General features: G+C 38.1%; 2 protein-coding genes across 11 annotated transcripts in view; one reads left to right on the plus strand and one right to left on the minus strand.

The window, feature by feature from the left end:
- PHTF1 (putative homeodomain transcription factor 1) overlaps window positions 1-8,573 on the plus strand; it is a 72,258-nt gene extending 63,685 nt beyond the window's left edge. For 3 of the 5 annotated variants that reach the window (XM_029229514.1, XM_029229510.1, XM_029229515.1), the window contains 5 exons: window positions 1,824-1,861; window positions 2,335-2,742; window positions 6,162-6,305; window positions 6,442-6,552; window positions 7,363-8,573. The gene's annotated coding sequence lies outside the window, so the exon portion shown is untranslated. Of the gene's footprint in view, window positions 1-1,823; window positions 1,862-2,334; window positions 2,760-3,738; window positions 3,867-6,161; window positions 6,306-6,441; window positions 6,553-7,362 lie in introns of all 5 variants that reach the window. The other 2 variants (XM_029229512.1, XM_029229511.1) reach the window with 2 other exon arrangements.
- The window catches only part of MAGI3 (membrane associated guanylate kinase, WW and PDZ domain containing 3), a 295,639-nt gene that overhangs the window by 23,146 nt on the left and 247,417 nt on the right, over window positions 1-25,076 (minus strand). For 2 of the 6 annotated variants that reach the window (XM_029229505.1, XM_029229508.1), the window contains 5 exons: window positions 17,652-17,754; window positions 16,760-16,886; window positions 15,673-15,816; window positions 9,062-9,200; window positions 6,377-7,539 (listed from right to left, as the gene is read on the minus strand). In XM_029229505.1, the coding sequence (XP_029085338.1) occupies window positions 6,443-7,539; window positions 9,062-9,200; window positions 15,673-15,816; window positions 16,760-16,886; window positions 17,652-17,754 (1,610 nt within the window). In that variant the 3' untranslated portion in view covers window positions 6,377-6,442. Of the gene's footprint in view, window positions 1-6,376; window positions 7,540-9,061; window positions 9,201-15,672; window positions 15,817-16,759; window positions 16,887-17,651; window positions 17,755-25,076 lie in introns of those variants that run through there. The other 4 variants (XR_003794507.1, XM_029229509.1, XM_029229507.1 and 1 more) reach the window with 3 other exon arrangements.

Genomic DNA, 25,076 nt, shown 5'->3' on the forward strand with positions numbered 1-25,076 from the left:
CTGAGACTCCACATGTTAATTAGGCTGCTTGAAGTTGTCCCACACCTTACTGATGTTCTGTACATTGTCCCAGTCTTCTGTTTTTAATTTCTATTCAAGACAGAAGACTGGCACAACTATTTCTATTGCTGTGCCTCAAGTTCACTAACCTATTCTTCTGCACTAATTTGCTGTTAATCCTACCCAATGTATTTTGTCTACAGAATTTTGATATTGCTCTTTCAGTTTTTTGTATCCTCATGTCTCTCTTTAACGTGCTGTTTCTTTTCTCTATCTTGTTTTCATAATATTTATAATAGAAATAGTAAATAAGAACATTATAACAGCCATCATCTGTGTTATCTGGGGGTTTGTTTTTGTTGATTTATTTTTCTCCTCATTTTGGGTCATACTTTCCTGCTTCTTTACATGCCTAGTAATTTCTTAATGGATGTGAATTTTACATTGTTGGGTGTTGGGTCTTCGTGTGTGTGTGTATTCTTTTAAATATTCTTGAGCTTTGTTTTAGAATGCAGTTAAGATACTTGAAAACAGTTTGATCATTTCAAGGCTTGCTTTTAAGCTTTGTTAGGTGGGCCAGAGCAGCCTTTACTCTGGTGCTACTTTTCTCCACAACTGAAGCAAAATCCTCCTGAGTACTCTACCTGATAACCCTGTTCATGATCAGGTTTTTCCAGTTTAACTGTAGGAACAAGAACTCTTCCCAGCTCAAGAATTTTTGGCCTGCTTCTTTTTGGTGGTTCTTTCCCTGTTGAGTATTTCCTTGTGCTCATCAATACCTGAAAACTTGAAAGGAAACCTCTGCACATTTTTGGAGCTCTCTCCTCTCTGTGCAGCTGTGCTCTCCTCTCTCTGCAGCTGTCTTCTCTCTGGTACTCGGCCTGCCAATTCTAGCTGTCCTGGCCGCCCCAGATTCTTAACTCTCTCCTCAACTCAGCAAGGCTGCTTGGTTCAGTTTGGATACCCCCTTCCTACACCACAGCCTAGAAACTGCCTCTAAGTAATCTGGGGCAAACATGGGGCTCACCTCATTGAATTCCACTATCTTTTACTGCCTGTTGTCCAACATCTAACACCCGTTTTTTCATATATATTTTTCTTTTTTTTTTTTTTTAAGTTGTCTGAGGTGGGAGAGTAAATGTTTTTCCCACCTTAGTAAATAGAAAAAAGTTTACTCAATTGCTCAAGCCAAAGGCTTAGGGTTTATTCTTGGTTCCTCTCTTTCCCTCCATATCTAACCTACCAGCCAGTCACGTTGGTTCTGTGTTTCCACCGCTAACAGACTGAGCCTCCTTTGCGCTCAGCTGGATTACTGTGCTGACCCACTGTTCCCTTCCCATTCTTGCCTCTGCAGTCGGTTCTCCACAGCCACGTGAGTGAGCTTAAAAATATGGAGACTATATCATTCCTACTTAAATCCTTCCTGGCTTTCCCTATGCTGGCCTCCAAGGCCCTTCATTATCACACCTGCTTCCCTTTCCAAATTCCCCTCCTCAGTACCTGACAGCCACACTGGCCTCCCTGTGTTCCTCCGTTATACCAAGTTCTTTCTTATCTCAGACTGTGCCTGGAATATGTTTTCTTCAGTTCTCCCCTGAATGGCTTCTCAGCTGTCAATTCCTTAGCAGGACCTTCTCTGAGTTAAAGTTGTTCCCCATCTTATCCTTGTTATCAGTTATATATGGTCCTGTTCATTTCCTTCACGGCACTTATCAGAACCTGATTATCTTGTTTATTTTTTGCCTACTTGTTTCTGTCCTTCCCCACTAGAATATAAGTCCCTTAAGGCAGGAATTTTTGTTGTTGTTGTTTTTCACTCCTAGGTCCCCAGAATGCAGAAGAGTACCTGACCCCATAATAGGTACGTAATATAAATGCATAGAATAAATGAATAGACCTCAAGTAATCTACTGTTTCTGTAGTTTTTTTTTCTTTTTTCTTCTGTTAGGATGGAAGAGTTGTACTGTCAGTGCTTCATTTATTCCTGTATAATAATTTCTAGGAGATTGGACTTCTGATCTCCCAAAAGGAGTGATACTTTAACATTTACCTGCTACTGAGAAATTAAATAAACCAAGATGTAAAAATAGAACCAGATTAGGCCATACATACATTTAATTGAAATAATAATAACCATAGATGGATAAGAAAAATACCTGTTCAGCTACTTTTATAATTTGTATTGGGAAAAATTCTATCTCCTAAAATCGCTATGGAGGTATGACTTCAGACTTCCTAAATATGTACATTATGCCTCATGTATAATATAAACACTTTGAAAAGTTGAATAACCAAATACTTGCCTAATTGGGGTATGGCTTTCTTAACTTTCAGAGACAAGTAGAAAAGTTCTAAATACCAGGATGTCCTCCAAAGTGTAAGCTTATGGGTCTGTGTTTTTAATTTTGGTTCATTGTATCTAGAGGTAAGTGAACCTGTGCACTGTAAAAATAACCCTCTTTCAAATTAATGAAATTCATTTTCAAAATTTTTTAGTCTACACACTCCATCATGGGCCAAATGGGTCTTACTCCCAAATATAGTGTATGATTTGGAATTATCAAGAAGTAAATTCATTAAACTTAATCTCATCTATACAACTGTTGACTAGTTTGGTCATTTAAAGTAATCCTTTGCTCCTTGCAGTTATTGGTGCCCATCTTGAATGATGAAGTTTGAATTTCACAAATGTGAAATAATTCCATTCCTTTCCTGCAGCACACCCTGAGCCTATATGCTGTGGTAAGGTATTACTCAAGGTAACAAATAGTTGTTTATTAAGGACAAAATAAGCCTCTTGATTTGCTATAAAAATTTGCTAATAGTTCTGCTTGACTTTAATGCAAACATTGTAAAATAGACAAATACCCACAGGATTCTTTGGAAAAATATAGGTTCAGGATAAATTAAAGCACTTGGCTATGTTTTTGTATTTTAATGTGTATGTGAGAAAGGTTCAGAGTTCTTTGGCAGAACTCTACTAAATTCTACTCTCAATAAGCCTTCATACTTGCTTCTTACACTTAAGGCTCTACTTGCATAGAAACTTTGAAAACAGATCCAAGTTAGTGGATACCTTAAACGAATTCAGTCAACTGAAGCAAAGATTATAGAGTTCATGTCATAATTATGGCGTGCTTTAAACCAGTCATTGTATTGCTGATAAACCTTAATAGCATAAGCAGTAAAGAGCTGCCTAAATAAACAAATCTGTTATTGTTTAAAAAGCACAAGTAGTTCTTAGCGCTGGAGCATGCCAGGATGATGTAAGAAGTTGCTCTGATATATTCTTCACGCCAGACTGAATCATCACGTTTCGTGACTGAAGTCTGTTTACACCAGTGTTCCTTAGTTCCTGGAGCTCACTCTGGACTAAGCTCAAGCTTAAACACATCTCTGTGGAGGTCGGTAGTTAAGACTGTCACACCGTTTAACTAATTTGAGTAGTCCTTGCTTTCTTAAAACCCAATTCTTTTTGAATGTTGGACACATTAAACATGAAGCTCTTCATTAGTTCACCTTGAAAAGCATTTGACTTTCTCTACATGAGAATATCTGACTATTAAAAAAGGAAATAACCAAGGTATGCTCAGGTAGAAATAAAAAGCCACATGCTTTTCTGTGTCCAAGACTTCTGAAATAGGAGTTGACTCTGTGCAAAAGCTACGTGGCCCCAGAAATTTAATGTATGGGGGTTAGAAGACAATATTACAGGCTCTTACTCACTAATCTCCCTAGGGAGACAACGTGATAGCATCCCAGAACTTTTTTGCTGTTACGACCAATAAGAAAATATGTCCACTGAAACAGCAACAAAATGATTTTGCTGCCACTCTGCAGGCTTTGCTACAACACACATCTCCATGGTAGGCCTCGGGGTTTGGAGTTTATTTTCAGTGTGAGTTCAGTAATGGCAGGCGGGAATTAATTTTTCTCCTCAAGAGTATTCAGTTAACCATGGTCTTGAGCTAGGTTTTAGGCATTATTCATTCCAAGAATTTCAGTGAAATCAAGTCAAAATACTTCACTCTACAAGTACAACCTGGGGTAGATAAAATGATTTAAAAATAATGTGAAATGCCACAGTCTGATGAAATAGAGTTTGTGACCTTGTGGTAACTGGACTTACACAGCTATGTCCATTAGAAATGTCTGATGACAATTTCCAATAAGACAAGTCCTTTTCTTTCCCTGACAGTGTAAGAAAGGATTTTTGGGGGGTAGCAAATTATTTATGCAAAGCTGTTTGTTTTCCTTACAGTGAAAGGTATTAAGTAGGTATAATGATATTCAACTCAAACTAATCTTGAGCTTTACATATAGATAAGTATAGCTATACAGGTAAAGTCATCATTGTAAGAGTCTTTCTGATTGTAGGACTTTGAATATTTGTTACTTGTAGGGATAAAAATCTATTTGAGGACTCAGACCATGATGAGAATTAGCTCCACAAATAGAAAAAGCAACATTACATAAACCTGACAGTAAAAGAAATGCAGGCCATGAACTGATTTTTGTTTTTCTTTTTTTCTTTTAATATCTATATAAAAAATAACGAGCGATTTACAGGTCTCTTTCTCTAATCAGAACCTCAAGTGTATATATAAAGGTACTGTACAATATATAAACATTTACAACCAGTACATCCATATTTTGCTTAGCATTCCAAGGCCACATTGCTAAGTCAGTACAGAATCAGTACAGTGACAGGTTACTTAGAAAGGAAAGAGCCACATCAGACTGACAACAGATGACATCAAAGTTATGTCGCAGTTAACAAAAATTGGATTTTTATCACTAATTGCGGACTATAGGGAAAATAAATCATTTCTGTGATACTAAATTCTTAGCATTTATCAAGCCTTCTAATTCTTCTCTATTCAAGTAGTTACAATAGGTGGGTAAATATAGTTCTGGATGGAAAGGGGATTTCAGAAATCTCACTCTGGGAAGCATGTCTTATCTACAGGGGCTGATTTAGTTGTTATATTAAAGAATTTCACAGTCAGACTCTGAGAGGGAAGGACCTGGACATGATGTGTTTCACAATAACAAGATGAACCCAGGGTGACAGAACAGGTGTGTTCAAATACTCCAGAAAATGGTTTTATTCTGAGAATGTTCCTTTATTTATAGATGCTACTGAATGCTGCTTCCGGGGGCTGAGAAACCCGGATCTATTTTATGGGGCTAAAAACTGTCTCTACCGTCCAACAAACATCTCTAATTAGACTTTAGGAAAGAATTCGGAAAATCTGTACAAGCTAAGCAGATGTTTACTCTCCCTTTCTTCCTTGCAAATAAATAGGTTAATGTAGCTAGGTATTAAAATCAAGATCCAGCAAGGACTGTCTACCGCCACGTTTGTCCTCACTTGCTTGTGAGCCGGTCTCACACAGGTTCTGCTTCTCAACACTCGAACTCGTACAGCGGCTGCCAGATGAGTTGGTACCTCATCTGGCAACGGACCGTGAAACTGGTTTCATGATTAAGTCCCTCTTCAAATATGTATTATGTATTAATGACTAATGACTTAGTAGTTGGTTCAACCAAAATATCCAGAAAGAGAAATTTGGTAGTTTTTCTTCAGATAGCAATAAGCAATATTTCCACATGCTTCTTTGTGGTTTCATAATAAAATAAATGAAATAAAAGAGTGATCTGAGATGCTATAACACATTAGAGTTGGATAACACAGCAGGAGGTGAACTCTTAATCAACTGAAGTGCTTTCTCATTTGAACGTTCATTTGTAAATAACATCTTTAACAGTTATTTGAAATACCTTATCCGGCCGAATTAAAATAAACAGCCATAAGAAAGTCAGTATTTGACTACATTTTTTTTTTCTTTCCAGTAGTGATGTTTGGGAGTTTTATTTTTAAACGGGGACATCATCAGTAAGCTGTTTGTTAGGAGAGGCAACTGCCATCTTTAATGATGAGTTAACAATCTCTTCTTCTGCAAGGGCTCAAATAGTTCTCTCTGTAAACATGCAACATGCTATTGAGAATATCAACTTCCAAGCCAAACCTAGTTTTTTCGTTACTGTGGAAATATCTGCGTGAGAAGGATAAAATAGACATGATACAGTAGATAACTTGGCACAGATATAAAGTGAGTTGTGACCACGTTGTGAATATCAACATGTCATTTGTTCAGACACTCATGAAGACGAGCTGGGCGGCCTGAGCCGGGCGTGTCCGATGAGCCCGTGGGTGCGGCTCCTTCCTGAGCGCAAGGCGGGCAGCCAGCCAGGGGGACAGTGGGTTCTTAGCAATCCTGCAGGCCCTTCATGCAGCCTAGGTAACTTGATACTCAAATTAAAATGTACTTCTGATGTGTGTTTCAGAATTCCTGAAAAAAATGATTTTCGGGGGGAGGGGAACACTGCTTTTTAGTAGGAAAAGATTACAACTTGTTTTTTTGTTTTATACTAAAGGTCACAGTCGCTTCTCGGCCACACCAGTAGTGCCTGTGGCTCTGCTTGCACTTGGCACCTTCCAAGGCCCTGGAGTTATTGGTGTTTTCTTAGCTGGAGAACCGCTTTCAGGTTTGAACCCTCCGCTCTCTTTGTTTTTGTCAGCTGCCTCTGGTTCTTTTCTTTTGTGATCTTCTATTTTGTTTAAGACCATTCTTTCTTCAGGTTCCTGCTTTGGCTTCTTTTCTGATAGTTTGACATTTTCTCCTATTTTATCTTTACTAGAACTTGTTTCTACTAAGGCTGCTTTCTTTCCTTTTTCATTTTCCGATATAGCTCTACTAGTAGTGTTATTTGTCTTTTTGGATGGAAGAGACTTTTCATCCATTCTCTTGCTTTTTTTCTCTGGAGACCTGGTTCTGTTTTTTCCAGGCTGACTCTGATTTGTATCTTTCCTGATAACACCTGATCTTTCTTTCCCATCTGACATCTGCTCAGCATTGTTGCTAGCATAGCCCCCTACTCTTTGGTTCACATTTGATTGGTCTTTGCTTCCTTCAGTTTTTTGCTGCTTCTTTGGGCTTGAAGACTGTCCTCTGCTTTTTCTGCAATGGTCTTGTCCAGAAGCTGCCCTGGTGCTGATCTGACTACTTTTATTCTCTCCTTTCCTGGGGCTGAGTGATCGATCTCTGGGTCTTCTTTTGGGGTCATTTTTTAGAGGACTGGGAATCTTTTCTAAATGTTCCTCTGAATATCGACTGGCTGACTTTTTGGGACTAGCAGATCTGCCTCTTGGTGTGACACCATTTTCTACTTTCAAGAGATTTTTCTTATCACTGTGCCCATGACTGTTGGGCGGATCCCTTTTATTCACATTTTTATGGAGAAGAGACTGATGTTTTATATCAGACTGATTTTCATTTAAAGCGCTTTTCTTTTCAGGCACGATGTCCTTTAATTCTTCTGCCTTTTCACATATCTGAACTCTCATCAAAGATTCTTCAATTACTGGCACACGAGACTCTTCAAATATGAAAGCAGAAGGTGAAGATGGGTGAAATGGGGACTGTTCATCATAAATCACATTGGAAGATGAAGGGTTATTAATATTCCAATCACCTAAAAAAAGTGATTTGAGTAGAAAATTATGAAATTTCAGAATTATAAATAGGAACAATTAAGTTTTGAAGTTTTTGATAGCCATTTGGATTTTACTGACTGCTTAAACAAACAGCCTGAGTATTTTATAAATAAATAAAGTTCATGTATGTTTAGATCTCTCTCTATAAAGGCAGACGTATACAGACAGCTATACTTGTACCTGAAGGGTAGGTTGTTTTATATATACAAAATAATAGTATTCATTTTTCCAATTACTTTTGTATAATAGGTACGATAATATATGATGTGTAAATTCTTTAGCAAAAGCCCAATAAAAATCTTAAATAAATAATAAAATTGGACCAAATTACCTGGTCCAAGCAGCTTACTAATTTAGCTATTATTGATGGATATAGCTTCAGGATTTGCCAAAATCACTAATAAAGGAGACCAAACTGTGGTAACCAGAATGGAGTTCATGGGCATTTGTAAATAATTTTCTTGCTTTAAGCTGTCAAATTTAATGTCAAAAGGAAACTGAAAAGTGCAGAAGATAGAAGTAGATGTATTTAATAGCATCATTTTTAATTAAAAAGAAAAAAAAAAGAAGGAAGTGATTTACAAGACATGCAAATTTACCAAATCTTTTTAAGGAAAGACCAAGAAAAGCCCTGAAAGCCTTAATGTTGCTCAGGTTTCACGTAGGAGCACAGACCGGAAGGAGCCAAACCTGAAGAAGGAAGAGAAAAAGCCTAGGACTGTGTAAAAAAACATCACAGCGCAGTTAGCAAAGATGTCACCGGGGACGTATGGTTTACAAGCAGATGGTGGAAGGTAATACAGTCAGAGGATTATAGGCTGGAAGGGGACTGTAGGAGGTCATGTCTATACTTATCCCTCAAAAGCTCTATGGGGGGAAGGGAGGAAACTGGAACGGACAAGGACTAAGTGGTGTGGTATTGTACTTCTAGACTAGTGCACTCAGTTGATAAACAGTGATTTTCAAATACTGTGATATTTCCAAAGCATACAATGAAACCAAGGAAATTTAAGATCAGTACAGGACTACGGAAATGGTCCCAAGTGCAACTCCTTGTCTCCAGGTAGAGCTAAAGTAACTTGTTTTTGACAAATGACCAGAAAAGCCTAAAGTTCTTATGCTGCTCATTAAGAGAGAAACTCATCTTACTGTAAGGAAAAAAAATAACATTTGAAGAGATTTCAAATGCTTTTCATGACATTAAAATCGTTTGCCTCTAATGTTCTCGTTTTTTATAGGCACTTTTCTCTGCAAAAGCAACTGTGTTTTCTGCTGAAACTAGCTTAACATATATTATTCTAGTCTAACAAAAGTTCTGTATGAATCACTTATTTTGTAATATTATTATTTATGGTAACTAACTTTAGATGGTTCTGGTGGTTACCTCTGAATTAGCTAGTAAAATATCTCTCCCCTCCAAACTGATGTTCCTTTTCCTTCTGCTGCCCCCTCCCTAACACATTCTCAGCTTTTCAGCTACAGGTGAGCTACTTAACTTACCATGGTCAGGTATCAAGCCAGTTCCTGGCCTCAAAAGAAGAAGAACTTTATTTCCACCGGCCTGAATGAGCTCAATTGCTCGAGTATGTGTGATGCCTTGTGTAGGTTCCCCATTGATTTCAACAATCTGGTCCCCAACCTAGACAGGGAACATTCACAGAAACAGCATGAAACTACACATCCTCCTTCGGTTCTGTTTTGTCATCCCGAGAGCCACCCAACTCTGCTGAATGACTCTCTTTGTAAAATATTTAACTTGTGCACAGTGCTGTTACGCTAGAGTTGACGAGGAGTGGACAGGTGGTAGCAATAGGAAGAGAAGATGTCCAGTTTTATTTACGCTATAGAAGTTTATATAACTAGTAAGCAGGATCTGGGCATCTTGAAGTCAAGAATCAAATTCTAAGTTTTCAACCAAACGTTAAGTGGTGGGAGAGGGTGAAGGCTCTATGACCCACATGATACCACAGAGCTACCTCGTACTTTCCGACTCGAGCTGAATATCCTAAATCCTAGGCAGGTGGCTCCTCATCTTTGAAGCCTATCCTGGCCTCCAGGGAGAACTGCCTACTCCTTCCTTTGTGTTGCTGCTACGCCCTGTACATACATGAGGCATTACCTAAATGAAATATTTATAGACTGAAACTCTAAGAAAACTCAGCTTGGAGAAATTCATACTACTATGAATACTTATTTAAAACCAATAGCTGGCTTACACTAAATGACTTTAGTGTGTAGTGATTTCCCTAGAAAACAAACAAAAGCTAGGGATCAGAATAAAATGCCTCAGTACCATTGCTATTTACTAGAAATGTTGTCTGTGGTTATTTGAAAAGAAAAAGGAAACATGTGAATGAGTGAAGTATAACTTCTGCAAAGGACCTGGTTAAAGATAATGATGGTAGTGATTCAAAAATATAGCCAGATTTTAAACAACATTTCGAGGTGACAAACAACTAAAGGGTATTGGCTTCAAAACAGAAAAACTGAACAATGGACAATTACTGAAATTACAAAAAGCAATATTTGCAGAGCTTACTAAAACAATGCAGAAATAACAGCAGAGGACGCAGTAATTATTTAACAGAGGTGAGTAGGATTGCTCTGTATCCACAGCTGCGACAGAGCACAGTGGCTTGGAAGCTGGGCTTTGGAGTCAATGTCTGTGGTTCACTCTTGGCTCGACCTCGTCCTAGCAGAGTGGTCTCATTTTCCTCTCTGTTAAGTGGGGATAACATTAGTACCTACCTACCTCCTGGGGTTGTTGGGAGGAATTAATGCGCTAAAAACAGGATTATACACCAAGCACAAATAAATGTTAATTTTCAAATGATCTATTTTCTGGTTTTCCAAAAAAAGATTTAAAGCTGGTGGCACAGTGGTTAAGAATCTGCCTGCCAGGGAAGGGGACACGGGTTCGATCCCTGGTCTGGGAAGATCCCACGTGCCGCAGAGCAACTAAGCCTGTGCGCCACAACTACTGAGCCTGTGCTCTAGAGCCCGCGAGCCACAACTAATGAAGCCCGCGCACCTAGAGCCCGTGCTCCGCAACAAGGGAAGCCACCGAGATGAGAAACCCATGCACCGCAACGAAGAGTAGCCCCTGCTCACCGCAACTAGTGAAAGCCACGTGCAGCAACAAAGACCCAAGCAGCCAAAAAAAAAAAAAAAAAAAAAAGCGTAGCAGGATGAAGATTTAACTATAGACTGCACCCCGTTCTATACAATGCAAAACTTTTTCAAGTAAACTAAGAAAATAGAACAAGTTTTATTGCATATTTATGGAAAAAAATGAGTGAAGAAATGGAGGATATCACAAAATAGATGGATTTAACACATAAAGTGGAAAAAAAATCTAAAATAAAAACCAAAGTAAGATGATAATAAACATAATAGGATGGAGAAAAAGTAATAAACACAATTCATTAAAAAACCCTTATAATCAGAATAGGTATATAAGTGAAACAAAGGTCGGTACCCAGATTTTCTTTAATAAGTGATTATAGAAAAATCATTTTCATGAGGAAACACAGATGACAGATTAGCACCAGATATAAAACCCTCTGATAATTAGAGAAATTAATATTAAAATAGATACTACTTGGAGCATGCTTTGGGTACATCTTTTAAAAACGTGCTTGAGGTTATAATTCATTTCAATTATAGTCTTTGGCTTAAATTCTCTGTCCAAACCTGCATATTTCTTATTCTTTCAGCACAATAAGTAAACTGCAAAAAAACTTGTAATTGAACAGATCTGCCACCAGGTGTCATTTTTGTTTAACTTAAAAACTAAATTAGGGTGAAGGAGAAGAAAGCCATGGTTTTAAGATTTATGGTAGAGAGGCTCTCAAAAGGGGAAAAAGTTCTAAACTGGACTACACAAAGCTTAAGATAAAAAAAATCACACCTTTGAGAGGAAAATGTAAACATTCTTTTAAAAGTTTGTTACTTTAAAAAATTTAAGTGTGATAAAAATACAAAAAATGGGGAATATATTTTTTGATAAGAATAAAAATTCAAGGTCAGGTTTTTGTATTATTGAAAAATAGAATTGTGGGGGACAGAGGAGCGAGGAGAGAAGACAGAAATGAAAGGGGAAGAAAAAAATGAGAACAGGAAAACCAAAAGGGGGAAAGTAGGAAGAACGATAGAGAAAAATTGTGTTCCTTTAAAAAAGTCACTTTTTAAAGTCAGTCTTGCAGTTTTTAAAACAACATCCACTAAAATGTATTAAAATGACTAAACAATATTTCTAACACATTGCTTACATTATCTTACAACCTCTTAAGACCCTTTATGCCTCCCAAAGGAATTGAGTCCAAATGACATAATCATGGCCTGATGTGAAAGCACACAGACCAGGCTGAGAGACAATGGACCTGGGTCCCTCTATGGCTGTGACTCAGTCTCCCTGAGCCTCAGTTTTAATCTGCAAGTGGGGATAATGCCACCTACCTCACAGAGTTTTTGTGAGACTAAAACTAATACAAGTGAAAACAGGTGGTCTGGAAGACAACAGACTCTTAATAGTTTCTAGATCTGATTCTGTTCTTTGTCAAATATTTCAGTCTGACACTATTACCTAATATGGACTTTTTCCATTCAGCTGATTTCTCATTCCCTTAGCCCAGAACCTTTTTCCTTCCTCTCTAAATCAGGATTTAAGGACCAGCTGAAGACTCACTAAATGTACAGATCCTCTCAACACCTTTCCATCTATCTTAAAAGTTAACATTTTCTTGTTTTAGTGAATTATACGATTACACTGTTTGTTTATTCCTTCCTATAGCCCAAGTCCCGTCTACCCAGTAATAAGTTCTGGGAGTTAATCTTAAATATTAAAATAAAATTCTCTCATTATCTAGAAATATTAACCATGCATTCTATTCTTTCAACAAATATCTATGGAGCATCTACTATCAATATTCAAGGCACTACCTCAGGTGAAGATACTGGAATAATAGGTACAGGACACAAAGTACAGTGTCAGCTTAACAGAAAAGACACGGGAGAAGAGGAGAGAGGCAAGAGGGGAAGGCAGACAGGATGGATGCTTAGGTGGCTGGCTCCATGCACAAGTGTCAGCTGGAGATAAAATGTCCATCTTTTGGGACAGTGGCCACCTGAGTAAGTTGTCATTTATAGCAAAGCTCCCATGATCCCTACACCAAGTCAAGATTTTGATAATTTAGTAGCCAGAAAAATTATTCTCTGAAAAGCTGATTTATTAGAGTTTAGAACAAACCTGGGCATAGCAGTAATAGCTTATTTGCTTTTGCTTTCAAATTTCAGAGTTTCTTTTTTATATTAAAGCTGATTTAATCACATAATTCTAAAGTTTCTGTTCATTATTAAGAATAACATGTTTTAGGGCTTCCCTGGTGGCGCAGTGGTTGAGAGTCCGCCTGCCGATGCAGGGGACACGGGTTCGTGCCCCGGTCCGGGAAGATCCCACATGCCACGGAGCGGCTGGGCCCGTGAGCCATGGCCGCTGAGCCTGTGCGTCTGGAGCCTGTGCTCCGCAATGGGAGAGGCCACAGCAGTGAGAGGCCCGCGTACCGCAAAAAAAAAAAAGAATAACATGTTTTAGAAATAGAATCCTTTAAGGCCTCTTTGTTTGCCTTTTATTTGGTGAGATTAGTGTATCTGAGGGTTATATTTGAAACCAACATTTCAATTATATCCTAGTTTTTGGTTTAACTGGAGTTTTGTGATACAATATACAATGGGAGATCTTTTTTAAACTCCAAATTTAAATGACTTAGAGATTTTTTTTTTAAAAGGTGGGGGGTGGAGGAGAAAAAGGGCCAAGAAAACCAGAAATAAGTATGCCATCCCCATAAACAGTGCCTCAAACTGCTCTTACTAAAACTTTAAGAAGTTTACTTGGGCCATGTATTTTACATGTATTATAGCTCTGCGTTCTGTGCAGGTTCAGAGTAGTTACCCAACGATGCACAGCTACAAGGTGGCAGAACCAGAGTTCGATCCTTGTCCTGTCTGATTTCCAAACCCATGTTCTCCCCACTTCATTAAACTGTCCCTACAAGAAAGTGAACTGCGGCGAGAGCAAACAGCTCAGCTTCAGCACACTAATGGACTTTGGCCATCAGCCCCTCTCCTTGCCATCAACACCCTCCAGCTCTGCTTCTGCTGCTCTGCGTTCTCACCCTCCCCATTTTCTCTACTTTCTATGGTCCACTAATGACAGGCCTTATCCAGAGTCCTGCCCCTGGCCCACAACTCTCTAAATCTTCTCCTTCAGTGAACCCATCCACAGCAAAGGCATCAGTTATCACTTCCATCTGGCTAATGTCACAATCTGGGACTTTACCTCTTGTCCTAACTGCCTGCTAAATATTTACACCTGCTCAACCAGCTGGTCCTTCAACATGACTACAACTTAGTACATCATCAGTCTTTGCCAAATCCTTTCTCCCACTGGCCTCCCTCACATTTTTTTTTTTTTCACAGTACAGGCAGGGTGAAGCCTCTAAGCCATCCTTTACTCTTTTTTTCCCTTCATCCTTCACTCATTTAATACTTGTCAGTCATCTAAACTGGTCTTTTCTTCATTAACGGTTGATCCCACATGCATCACTTACCGTCCACCCAAAGTACTACCATCCAAGTTACACTCCCACCACCATGACTGGATGCCTAAACTATAGCTAGCCCTATCCCCTCATCCATCCTACACACCAAGAGACTGATTTTATCAGTGTACTGCTCTCGGGGAACTCGTGGCGCAAAAGCCTTCTGTGACTTTCCACTGCCTTGGACCTACATACTGGTGATTCATCCTATTTTCATATTCTCATTTTCTTCTACCTTCCTATGTATTTTCTAAATAGACTCTAGGTAAACTTGACCACTTGCAGTTCCCTGTATATGACGTGTACTTCCTTCGTTTTACCCCTTTGCTCATTTCTTCAGCCTGAAATGTTTTCTTAATCTCTCCCTGTTGAAATCCTATTGACTGTCCAATGCCACCTCTTCTATGAAATCTTCTCTACTCATATTCACCTACTTTGAACTTGTACAAAAGTCTAGTTCTTTAGAGAAAGGATGGTATCTTGTTTGGGGGTCACTCTTTCTTCCAGCTCATTCAGGATCATGTATAAATCCTTGGGTAAAGCAAACACTTAGTAAATGTTTATGAAATGAGTAATGGGAGTGGAGTAGTGATGTGCATAATTCAAAACTGCAATCACCTAGAAGACTTTTCTAATCATTGTTAGAATTTACCATCTAATAATGTGCCAGGGTCATTTGCCTTTCTAATTAGCTTACTTAGTTAAAAGCAAAAGAGAAAAATAAAAAGGAGAAAAAGAAAAAGAAAAATTTCTCTTTCCCTGATGCCTACTGGTAGCAGAGGGAGGAAGTCCAAAGTTCTCTTGAATAGTAAGGGATTTTATAATTTTTAGCATATAAAATTTTTAGCATATAATTGAATACCAGTAAATTAACTATTTAAAAAAAAAAACTGAGCCCAGCAAATGTCTTCAATATAAGAATCCTCTAAGTAACATCTAGAGAAGGAAGGAAAATATCTTTTGCAGATCCATAAACCATCTGGCCTCAACGCCATGTACAAAGCTATAGTGTTTCAGAGCTGAGAACCCCTATGCAGGAACATTGCTGATGTGATTTCTAGTCCTGCAAATGATAATAAAGGTTGGGGGAGTCATGCTTTTCGACCTCTGGCTCCCTCTAGAAGTAGCTAAGAAGGAAAAAAAAATCCTGGGGTTATTGTTTCTTGGAAGAAGTCGATGATTCTGTTTCATCCTGGCTTTCCCAAGACTTTTAATGAGATGAAAGTATATTTTATTTATTAATCTATTTGCCCTTGAATGTTGACTACGTAAGTAAAATTGATTTTTTCTTACTGACCAAAGTCAAGCCAGCGCAAGCAGCCTAACTGCAGTACAGTATAGCACCCTGCAAAGAGGAAATGAACTCATGACAAGCATCTGTCTTTCAGGTTTTAGTGATGGAAAATCTTGCTTCATAGATTCAGGAGGTTTCTGCATTCCCTTTAATCAACTATTTTCAGAAGTTTCCAGTCTGGAGCCAGAACCAAAGGTTGCAGACAGAAGCCAACTCACGTGGATTCTGCCGTCTTTGATGGCAGGACCATCCTCAGCCAGACGCAGGATGAACAGCCCCATGTTGTATTCCTTCCCACCCCTGAGGCTGAATCCAAAGCCCCGGGGGCCTCGCTCCAGCTCCACTGGGTAACAACCAAGGCTCTAGAGAGAGAGAAGTGTAAGAAAAAGAAGTTTACATGGACTGCTTTATTTAAAGTTTGAAGAAAGACTCCTTTTATGGCCAGAAAAAATGATTTATACTCTCAATACACACTTTTAAAAGAAAACTGAAGTACAGTTAATTTACGATGTTGTGTTAGTTTCAGGTGCACAACAAAGTGATTCAATTACACATGTATATATATCTATTCTTTTCCAGATTCTTTTCCATTATAGTTTATTACAAGACATTGAGTATAGTTCTGTGCTCTACAGTAGGTCCCTGTTGATTACCTATTTTATATATAGCAGGGTGTATATGTTATCTCAAACTCCGAATTTATCCCCCATCCCCTTTCGTAACCTTAGTGTCTTCTATATCTGTGGGTCTATTTTTGTTTTGTAAATAAGTTCATTTGTATCATTTTTTGGGGATTCCACATGTAAGTGCTATCATGTGATATCAATATGCATTTCTATATCATAAGGAAGGAATGTACGTTTTGGTCGAAGGGCTACCTAATTTCTATAAATGCAGCCTAAATTAATTTGAAGATTACATGTCTTCTCTACTAGTTGGTCAATATGCAACAGAACAATCAGAGAACAGAATTTTGAACAGTGCTTCCTTTAAGCAGATTTTGACTAATTTTCCTGAAAAAAGAAAAAAAAAAACCCACCCCAAATCTTTCTTTGATTAACTAAAACACTGCTATTTCTAGGTACTCAACTAAGGGTTAAAATTTCTCCAATAGAGGATAAACTTCTTTTTCACTCTTTACATTGTCTCGTGGACACTAAGAGAATGCCAAACACAGAGTAGGTCCTTAAGAATTATCAGTTTTGGGAACAAATTTATCTGAACTGATCTGCAGTTAAAATTCATCAGTGTCAGTGATTCAGCAACTGAAAAGAACAGTCTGCATCTGGGGGGAATCTCTGTTACCTGATTGTGCCGACTGCCTATGACTGAAATCATTGCAGTGTCAGGCTGTGCAAGGTGCTTGTGGTCAGACCACGAGTGTCTGTAGGAAGTGAGGACGTCTTTTCCAATTTCACCTTCTGCGACACTTCTACAGGAAAGAGAAATCAAGTCACTCTCTGAACTGAGAATATGAAACACAGCCTAAAAGTAAAAGCAGATCAATTTCTTTTCCTTTAAAAGCTGAATTTTGCCATTCTCCCTCTGACAAACTGCTATTAAGACAGGCTGTATCTAGAAGCAGAGAGATGCCAGGCAAAAACTAGCTATTAACTCCAGCATGGCTTCAAGTCTGTCAACACCTCCATGCTGTTTTTTCGTTTTGTTTTTGTTGTTTTGTTTTAAGGGTGTCTCAGCACAGTTTACATCAAGGAAAACTGCACTCGAGTCACTGAACCGGAGGGCAGATAAGCTGACCTTGTTACAGTGAAAAATGGCTCTCTTGCAGTACCAATGCCTGTGAAAATGCTGAATTTCTGGAAATTTAGTTTTTGTTTCATGACTTATATTTTCAACGAAAGAGGAAAGAAATATGCACAGATACTGCTCGGGTAGTCTAAGAAGATGGTAATCATTGTGGGTCTGGGGCTTCCCTACCAAAACCGTGAGGACCTAGAGCAGCAGAGTAGGTGCTACTGTCACTTCTTTCTAATCCCCACCTGTTACGCTGCACCCTGGGCTGGGGCTGGGAAGAGGGGGAGGAAGGGACAAAGGGACCGGAGGGAGTAGACATCTCATCTTGACCTAACCGGCTGGCTTCTGCATAACTGTGTGGAGGTGAGTGGGGGTGGGTGGGTGATGAAAAGTGGGGAGATGAGCAGAGTTAAAAACCAAAACCTGAGAAGAGCAGCCCCACCTGTCCCCAGGTATGTGGTTGGCCTGTGACTGTCCCACGGGCCTGTGCTGCAGGGCTGGGCTTTGCCTGGCGGAGTTTGTTCCTGATGGTGGACCAAGATGCTCTGTTCAAAGGCGAAACAAGAGAAATAAGAATTTGTACATAAAAATGTGAAAGTGAGACAGTAACACGTGGTTGTCACTTTCCCGACGGTAGTGACTTTACACAAGCAGCACTGCTATCCGCTGCCTGCAACGGGAACTAACGTCTTTTTCCCTGTGGCTTCTGATCGATGTTTATGTTTGAAGAGAACAGGAATCATTCTTACTGCACATGCTTTCCCTCTTTCACCTTTGTTTTGGTCGTCCACACAACATGATAATCAGATGTGAACACACTCCATACTATTATCTAGAGGACTGAGCTCTGGGAACTACCTTGTAATATATTTATGGGTTTCCAGAGTGTACTGCCCATTAACTGGTAAACCACTCTAGATGACAAAGACAGGTCTTAGGAATGCTGGAGCACAGAGGCCAGTCTGGAAATTACACACGTATCTTTAACCTGCATCTTTAATGTAGCAGTAGTTATTTCACCTGACTCTAGTATCAAAGAGAAACTTATAAAATCATCCTGAGTATTGACAAATGTTTATAAAGATTTTACTGATTCTATTTTCTAAGAGCACAGATGTAAGTGAAAAAAGGAACATTTGCTTCAGTATCATCCTCAACAGCTCCAGAACTCCTGTTGTTCCTTGAAGGCGGATTTCATAACTAAGCAAAGTAACTGCTTGCATCTAGAACTAGATGCCAATTCATGGGAGATGACAGTTAAAAGACACTCTGGAGGTTGTCAGACTCATATTTATTTTTAAAGCTGAAACTTTTGGACTTCCCTGGTGGCACAGTGGTTAAGAATCCGCCTGCCAATGCAGGGGACACGGGTTAGATCCCTGGTCCGGGAAGATCCCACATGCCACGGAACAGCTAAGACCGTGCGCCACAGCTACTGAGCCCACGTGCCACAACTACTGAAGCCTGCATGCCTAGAGCCCGTGTTCCGCAATGAGAAGCCACCGCAATGAGAAGCCCGCATGCTGCAACTAGAGAAAGCCTGCACACAGCAACGAAGACCCAACACAGCCAAAAAAAAAAAAAAAAAAAGCTGAAACTTTCTAATGTTTTATCCCGCCCAAATTTTAAAACATAGGATATTTTAAAATATCAAAGAGAGAGCATAGATTAATGATTAAGACCATGAACTCTGGAGCAAGACTGATGGGGTTTCAGCTACCTCGTGGGGTTACTGTATAGATAAACATGCTTAGAACAGTGCCTGGCATATCATGTTCATTATATTAATGTTTCTATTAAAATGATCATTATGGTTATCATAACCATCAAAATGATTGGGGCTATATTTCTTATTTGGGGCTATATTTCTCTTAAGGTGTACAGTCTGAAATATTTACCTAACTTAGCAAAAATGTTCCAGGTAAGAGGACATTTTTAGGTTAGAACATGTAGAAACTAATAAAATCTGAATCTCAAATATAATGAAAACACAGAAAGACTGATGTGAAAAACAAGGAATATGAATGTTTAGGAAGCAATTTCTATTGAGAGAGCTGGGACTTCAGGGTCACTAAATACATCATTATTTTATGGCTTGGATTAAGTTGTTTCTCTTCAAAGTTCTTGGGACTAAAAACATAGATAAATAATTTATTCTTATTTAAGAACTTCTTGTAACTGAAAGTAACTGAGAGTACTCTGAAAACACAGGCCAGGGTATAAACAGTGGCGGGAGGAGAGTAGTGGTATATGGCTAGGCTGCCGCAGCAGCCTCTCTGAATTTTATCTGAAGATTCTTGTAAAGCAATGGGTTAAGTATATCTTTCCCTCAATGAGAATTAAACTTTTGCTGGAGTTTCTGTATGTAACTACTTAAGAGAAAGTGTATTATCAGAGGATAAACACAAAATCCCACAGTTAAGCTTTAGCAACAAACATTATAATATATTGGGAATCATCTTTACCAAGAATAAATAAGAATCTCATGAAAGAACTTTCTAAAATTCTATTGAAAAGATGACCTGAATAATTGAAGAGATAGCCCATACTCTTAGGTGGGGTGACTTAATATTTAAAGGTATAAATTTTCCCAAAGTTAATATATGTTCAATATATCCCAATAAAAATTGCAGCTGGATTTTTTAGAGTGGCTTAATAATTGGCTCTAAAATTTTACATGGAAAAATGTCATGAATACCTAGTTGATTTGGTGGGGGCTTGGAGAAAGATGTGCCTTAACACACAGATACTAGAATATACCACAAAGTTACAGACTAAAAAAAAAATGTGTGTGTGTTTGTGTGAATATATATATACACACACTCAAAAATTATATTTATATATATTAAAATTATATGTATATATACAATAGGTACGTATAGATAATAATAGATAAACTAGCAGAACAGAATAAAGAGCTTGGAGATTCTTTTTTCTCTTTTTTTTAACATCTTTATTGGAGTATAATTGCTTTACAATGGTGTGTTAGTTTCTGCTGTATAACAAAGTGAATCAGCTATACATATACATATATCCCCATATCCCCTCCTTCTTGCGTCTCCCTCCCACCCTCCCTATCCCATCCCTCTAGGTGGTCCCAAAACACCGAGCTGATCTCCCTGTGCTATGTGGCTTCTTCCTACTAGCTAGCTATTTTACATTTGGTAGTGTATATATGTCAATGCCACTCTCTCACTTCATCCCAGCTTACCCTTCCCCCTCCCTGTGTCCTCAAGTCCATTCTCTACATCTGCATCTTTATTCCTGTCCTGTCCCTACATTCTTCAGAACTATCTTTTTTTTTTTTTTTTTTTAGATTCCATATATATGTGTTAGCATACGGTATTTGTTTTTCTCTTTCTGACTTACTTCACTCTGTATGACAGGCCCTAGGTCCATCCACCTCACTACAAATAACTCAATTTTGTTTCTTTTTATGGCTGAGTAATATTCCATTGTATATATGTGCCACATCTTCTTTATCCATTCATCTGTTGATGGACATTTAGGTTGCTTCCATGTCCTGGCTATTGTAAACAGTACTGCAATGAACGTTGTGGTACGGAGATTCATGTTTAAAGGGGAGGTTAATATACAGAAGAGATGGCTCCACAAATCAATGAGGAAAAGAAGTACTATCTAATAGATGGTACTAGAAAAACTGGCTCACTGTAAGGATAAAAAATAAAACTGGATCCCTCCTAAAACTATATATAAAGGTAGGCTCCAGATGGATTCAAGATCTAAATGCAAAATGCAAAATTAGAAATCCAATAGATGATAACATAAGAGAAAATTTCTGTGATATGGGGTGGGGAAAGATATCTTAAATAAAACTTCAAAAGCACAAGCCATAAGGTACTGAATAAAAATTGACTAATCTGGTGACATCTAAATTAAGACTCTCTGTTTAACAAAGGGCACCATAGTCAAAGTTAACATACAGATGACAGGAAAAGGTATTTATGCTTTCTAAAACTAAATTGGACTAATGCCTATAATTTGCAAGGAATCTCTAAATATCAACAAGAAAAAGACAGCAATCCCACAAGAAAAATGAGTAAAGGATATGAAGAGGCAATTTACAAGGAAAAAAACAACCCCAAACAAGCATCCAAATAGATGCTCAAACTCATGCATAATCAGAGAAATGCAAATTATATACCAATGAAGTAACACTTTCCTTGCTGTACGCTAGCCAACTTGAAAGCTGGATAATGCTGAGTATTGGCGGGGATGTGAAGATAAAGAATCCTCAGTGTTCTGTTGGTGGGAGTGTAGATGGCTGCAGCAATTACAGAGGACAATCTGATAGTACTTGGTCAAAGTAAGCAATTTCACTCCAATAAATTCTCACACTGTTTTATAAGGTACATATATGAAGGTATAGAGGATAGTTTGTGATAATGTGGAGCTGGAGATGGTGTGGCTGTCTATGGGGGAGGAGACAGGTAATACACAGTAAATATACAGTATGGAAAATGGTCAAGTAGTTAATCGATTGTGTTCACCCAGCAACTCAGATAAATCTTGAAGGCACTTGATGCTACGATACCAAAAGCACAAGCAACCAAAGAAAAGATAGATAAATCAGACAACAGCAACATTAAACTTTTGTGCATCAGAGGACAATATCAAAACAGTGAAAAGACAACCCGCAAAATGGGAGAAAAGACTTGCAAACCATATATCAGGTAAGGATCTAAAACCAGAATATAAAGAAGCCTTATAATTCAACAATATAAAAGACAACCCAATTAAAAGTGAGTAAAGGATCTGAATAGACATTTCTCCAAAGAAGATATGCAAGTGACCAACAGCACACGAAAAGCCGCTCAACATCATTAGTCACCAGGGAAATATAAATCAAAACCACGATGAGATACTATTGTATTTCACACTCACTAGAATGGCTTAAGACACACACATACATACACACACACACACACACACAAAGGAAAATAAATGGTGACGATGTGGAGAAATTGGAAGCCTCATACATTACTGGTGGGAATATATAACAATGCAGCGCTGTGGAAAACAGTTTGACAGTTCCTCAAAACGTTAAACATGACATCATGTGACTCAACAATTCCACACCTAGGTATACACCCAAGAAAAATGAAAACATACATCCGTATAAAAACTGTATGCCAATGTTCATAGCAGCATTATTCATAATAGAAAAAAAACAGAAACAACCCAAGTGTCTATCAAATAATGACTAAATGAGCAAAATGTATATACACATAATGGGATATTATTCATTAGTCATAAAAAGGACATGCTACAACACAGATGAAACATGAAAACATTTTGCTAAGTGAAAGAAGCCAGACATAAAAGGTCAGATATAATTCTATTTACATGAAATATCTAGCAAATCCATAGAGAAAGAAAGTAGAGTAGTGGTTTCTTATAGGGGTGATAAAATGTTCTGGAATTGGTGGGGATGGTTGCACAACCTTATGAATATACTAAAAACCACTGGCTTGTATACTTTAAAACAATGACATTTATAGCACATGAGTTATGTCTCAATTAAAAAGAAAAAAGAAGATACAACAACTAAGTGCCATGTAAGATCCTGGATTAGATTCTGTAACAATAAAGTGACATTAAAAAAAAGAAAGCATATGGTTCTGAGAAAAAAAACCAGCATAAAATCTATAACACAATACCAGTTATACAACTCAAAAAATAAAGGCAGACACACACATAAACATGTATTTTAAAAGACATAAATAAAAGGAGGCACATAAAATACACTGGCATAACTGCCAGTGGGAGTAGTGAGAGAAATGAGAGTGGAAAACGGAGACAAGTGAGAATAAACAGATAAATCAATGGAAAGCAAAACAAAACGAAAATGATGGCAACACTACCAGAGCCATTCTAACATAGCCCTTGGTAGCCTTTGGGAACTTGCGTCCACTCTTGAAAATGAAATGAACAAGACCTGACACAACATTAGGAATCAATTTTAAAAAATCATACAATTTAAAGATTTCTTTCCAATAAGCAAGAACAAGCAGGCTGAGTCAGTTTATGCTCTAGACTTGAGAGGGAGCTGCCCTGGTGAAGAGGTGGCAGTGTCGTGGGAATGCCACACAGCAGGGGGAGTCCCAAGTCCTGAATGTGTTTGAGAGTTTTGTACCACACATGACACTTGACTTGGGAACTTGGCAAAATAAGAACAGATACTGAATCATATCTAGCAAAAGGGGGCAAAGAAGGTGAAGGAAACAAGTTTTCTTTTTCCAGGTAACTGTCTTTTATTGATTTACAGTGAATGGCTTATGGAGAGGTGGGGAGCAGTATCACATGGGATGGAATGCAGCTCTGAATGTGTGATTTCTGAAAACAGCTGTAGAGCTGTAAGTATTCATTTGACTCTTTAGTGCAATTGACAGACTTCAGAGAAGCTTGGACGTCTTACGAACTCCATGAATGGGAAAGAAGGGACACTTTCTAATTTACCTGAGAAAAGTAAGAGATTCTAAATGTTCCCACAGTTTAATAAAACTTAGAGTATAGTAAAAGTAAGGTGTAATCATTGAAATGTGATTTTACATGTCAAATGTGATTGTATTTTAAGAGGTTGCACCTACATATGAAATAACACTTTAAAGCATGGATCTGCTAGGGTGTTTCCCACCACCCTTCTACTTTTCGTAAACATTGATTGGCATTATATAAGAAATCTTAAGATTGTCCAGAAGACAAGTCCAGAAGTATTTGGGCCAGAATGTCAAAGTTATTTTATTTTATTTTTTTGCCGTGCCACGCAGCTTGTGGGAATCTCATTTCCCAGACCCGGGATTGAACCCCAGCTCTCGGCAGTGAAAGCTCGGAGTTCTAACCACTGGACTACCAGGGAATTCCAAAATTAATTTTTAAACGGAAGAAAAACAACTGAGTAATTTTGGACAACCTCTCGAAAACACCATCAACAATAAAGGGTAATTCTGAAAAAAAAATTATACTAATATCATTCAGCAGTAGAAAGACCACTTCTTTCTCCGTCTCAAGACTACTCAAAGTGTGGTCTGTTAGTCAGCAATAAGATGCATACTGATACTGAGAGTAAAAATTTTTTAATTTTATAATGATTCGACAGAATAATTTTCATTTAATTTTTATTGAATTTTACAAAAATGCTGGTCTGTGATGAACTGGGAAAAAAAACCACTGATGCTTCTATATATGGTTTGAGAAACACTGATGTATACTACTGCTAGTTCCACTACTTCTAGTAGCTTCTATCACTACTGCATGCCAAGCATGGTGATATAAGTGTACTACATACATCATTCTCAGAACAACCCTGAAATGTCACAACCCTGTGGCACTGAGGCCTGCTTTTCTCTGTGGGTCACGGAACAAAATTTAAGGCTAAAAAGCAGGCCAAAGAGATCATGGTAAAGAAACTGAGATAAAGAAATCGTACCAAAATCATATTAAGTAACAATAAGCCTTCATTCAAAAAATTTGATTGAGCACTTACTATGTGGTTAACAATGTTTTAGGCCCTTGGGATTTAGCACCAAACATGACAAATTCTCTAACTTCATGAATCTTATGACTTTACATTCTAGTAGGGGAGATGACAATAAACAAATAAACTCATAGTTCAATAACCTCAGGTAGAGATAAGTACAATGAAGAAAAGTAAAGCTGAAAAACAGAAAGAGACTCACAGATATAGAAAACAAACTTAGAGTTACCAAAGGGGAAAGGGGATAGGGGAGGGATAAATTAGGAGGTTGGGATTAACATATACACACTACTATATGTAAAATAGATAATCAACAAGGACCTATTGTATAGCACAGGGAACTATACTCAATATTTTGTAATAATCTAT

This window comes from Monodon monoceros, unplaced genomic scaffold (assembly GCF_005190385.1).
Source record: "Monodon monoceros isolate NGI ecotype Baffin Bay Population unplaced genomic scaffold, NGI_Narwhal_1 Super_Scaffold_18, whole genome shotgun sequence".
In the NCBI taxonomy this organism is placed as follows: domain Eukaryota; kingdom Metazoa; phylum Chordata; class Mammalia; order Artiodactyla; family Monodontidae; genus Monodon; species Monodon monoceros.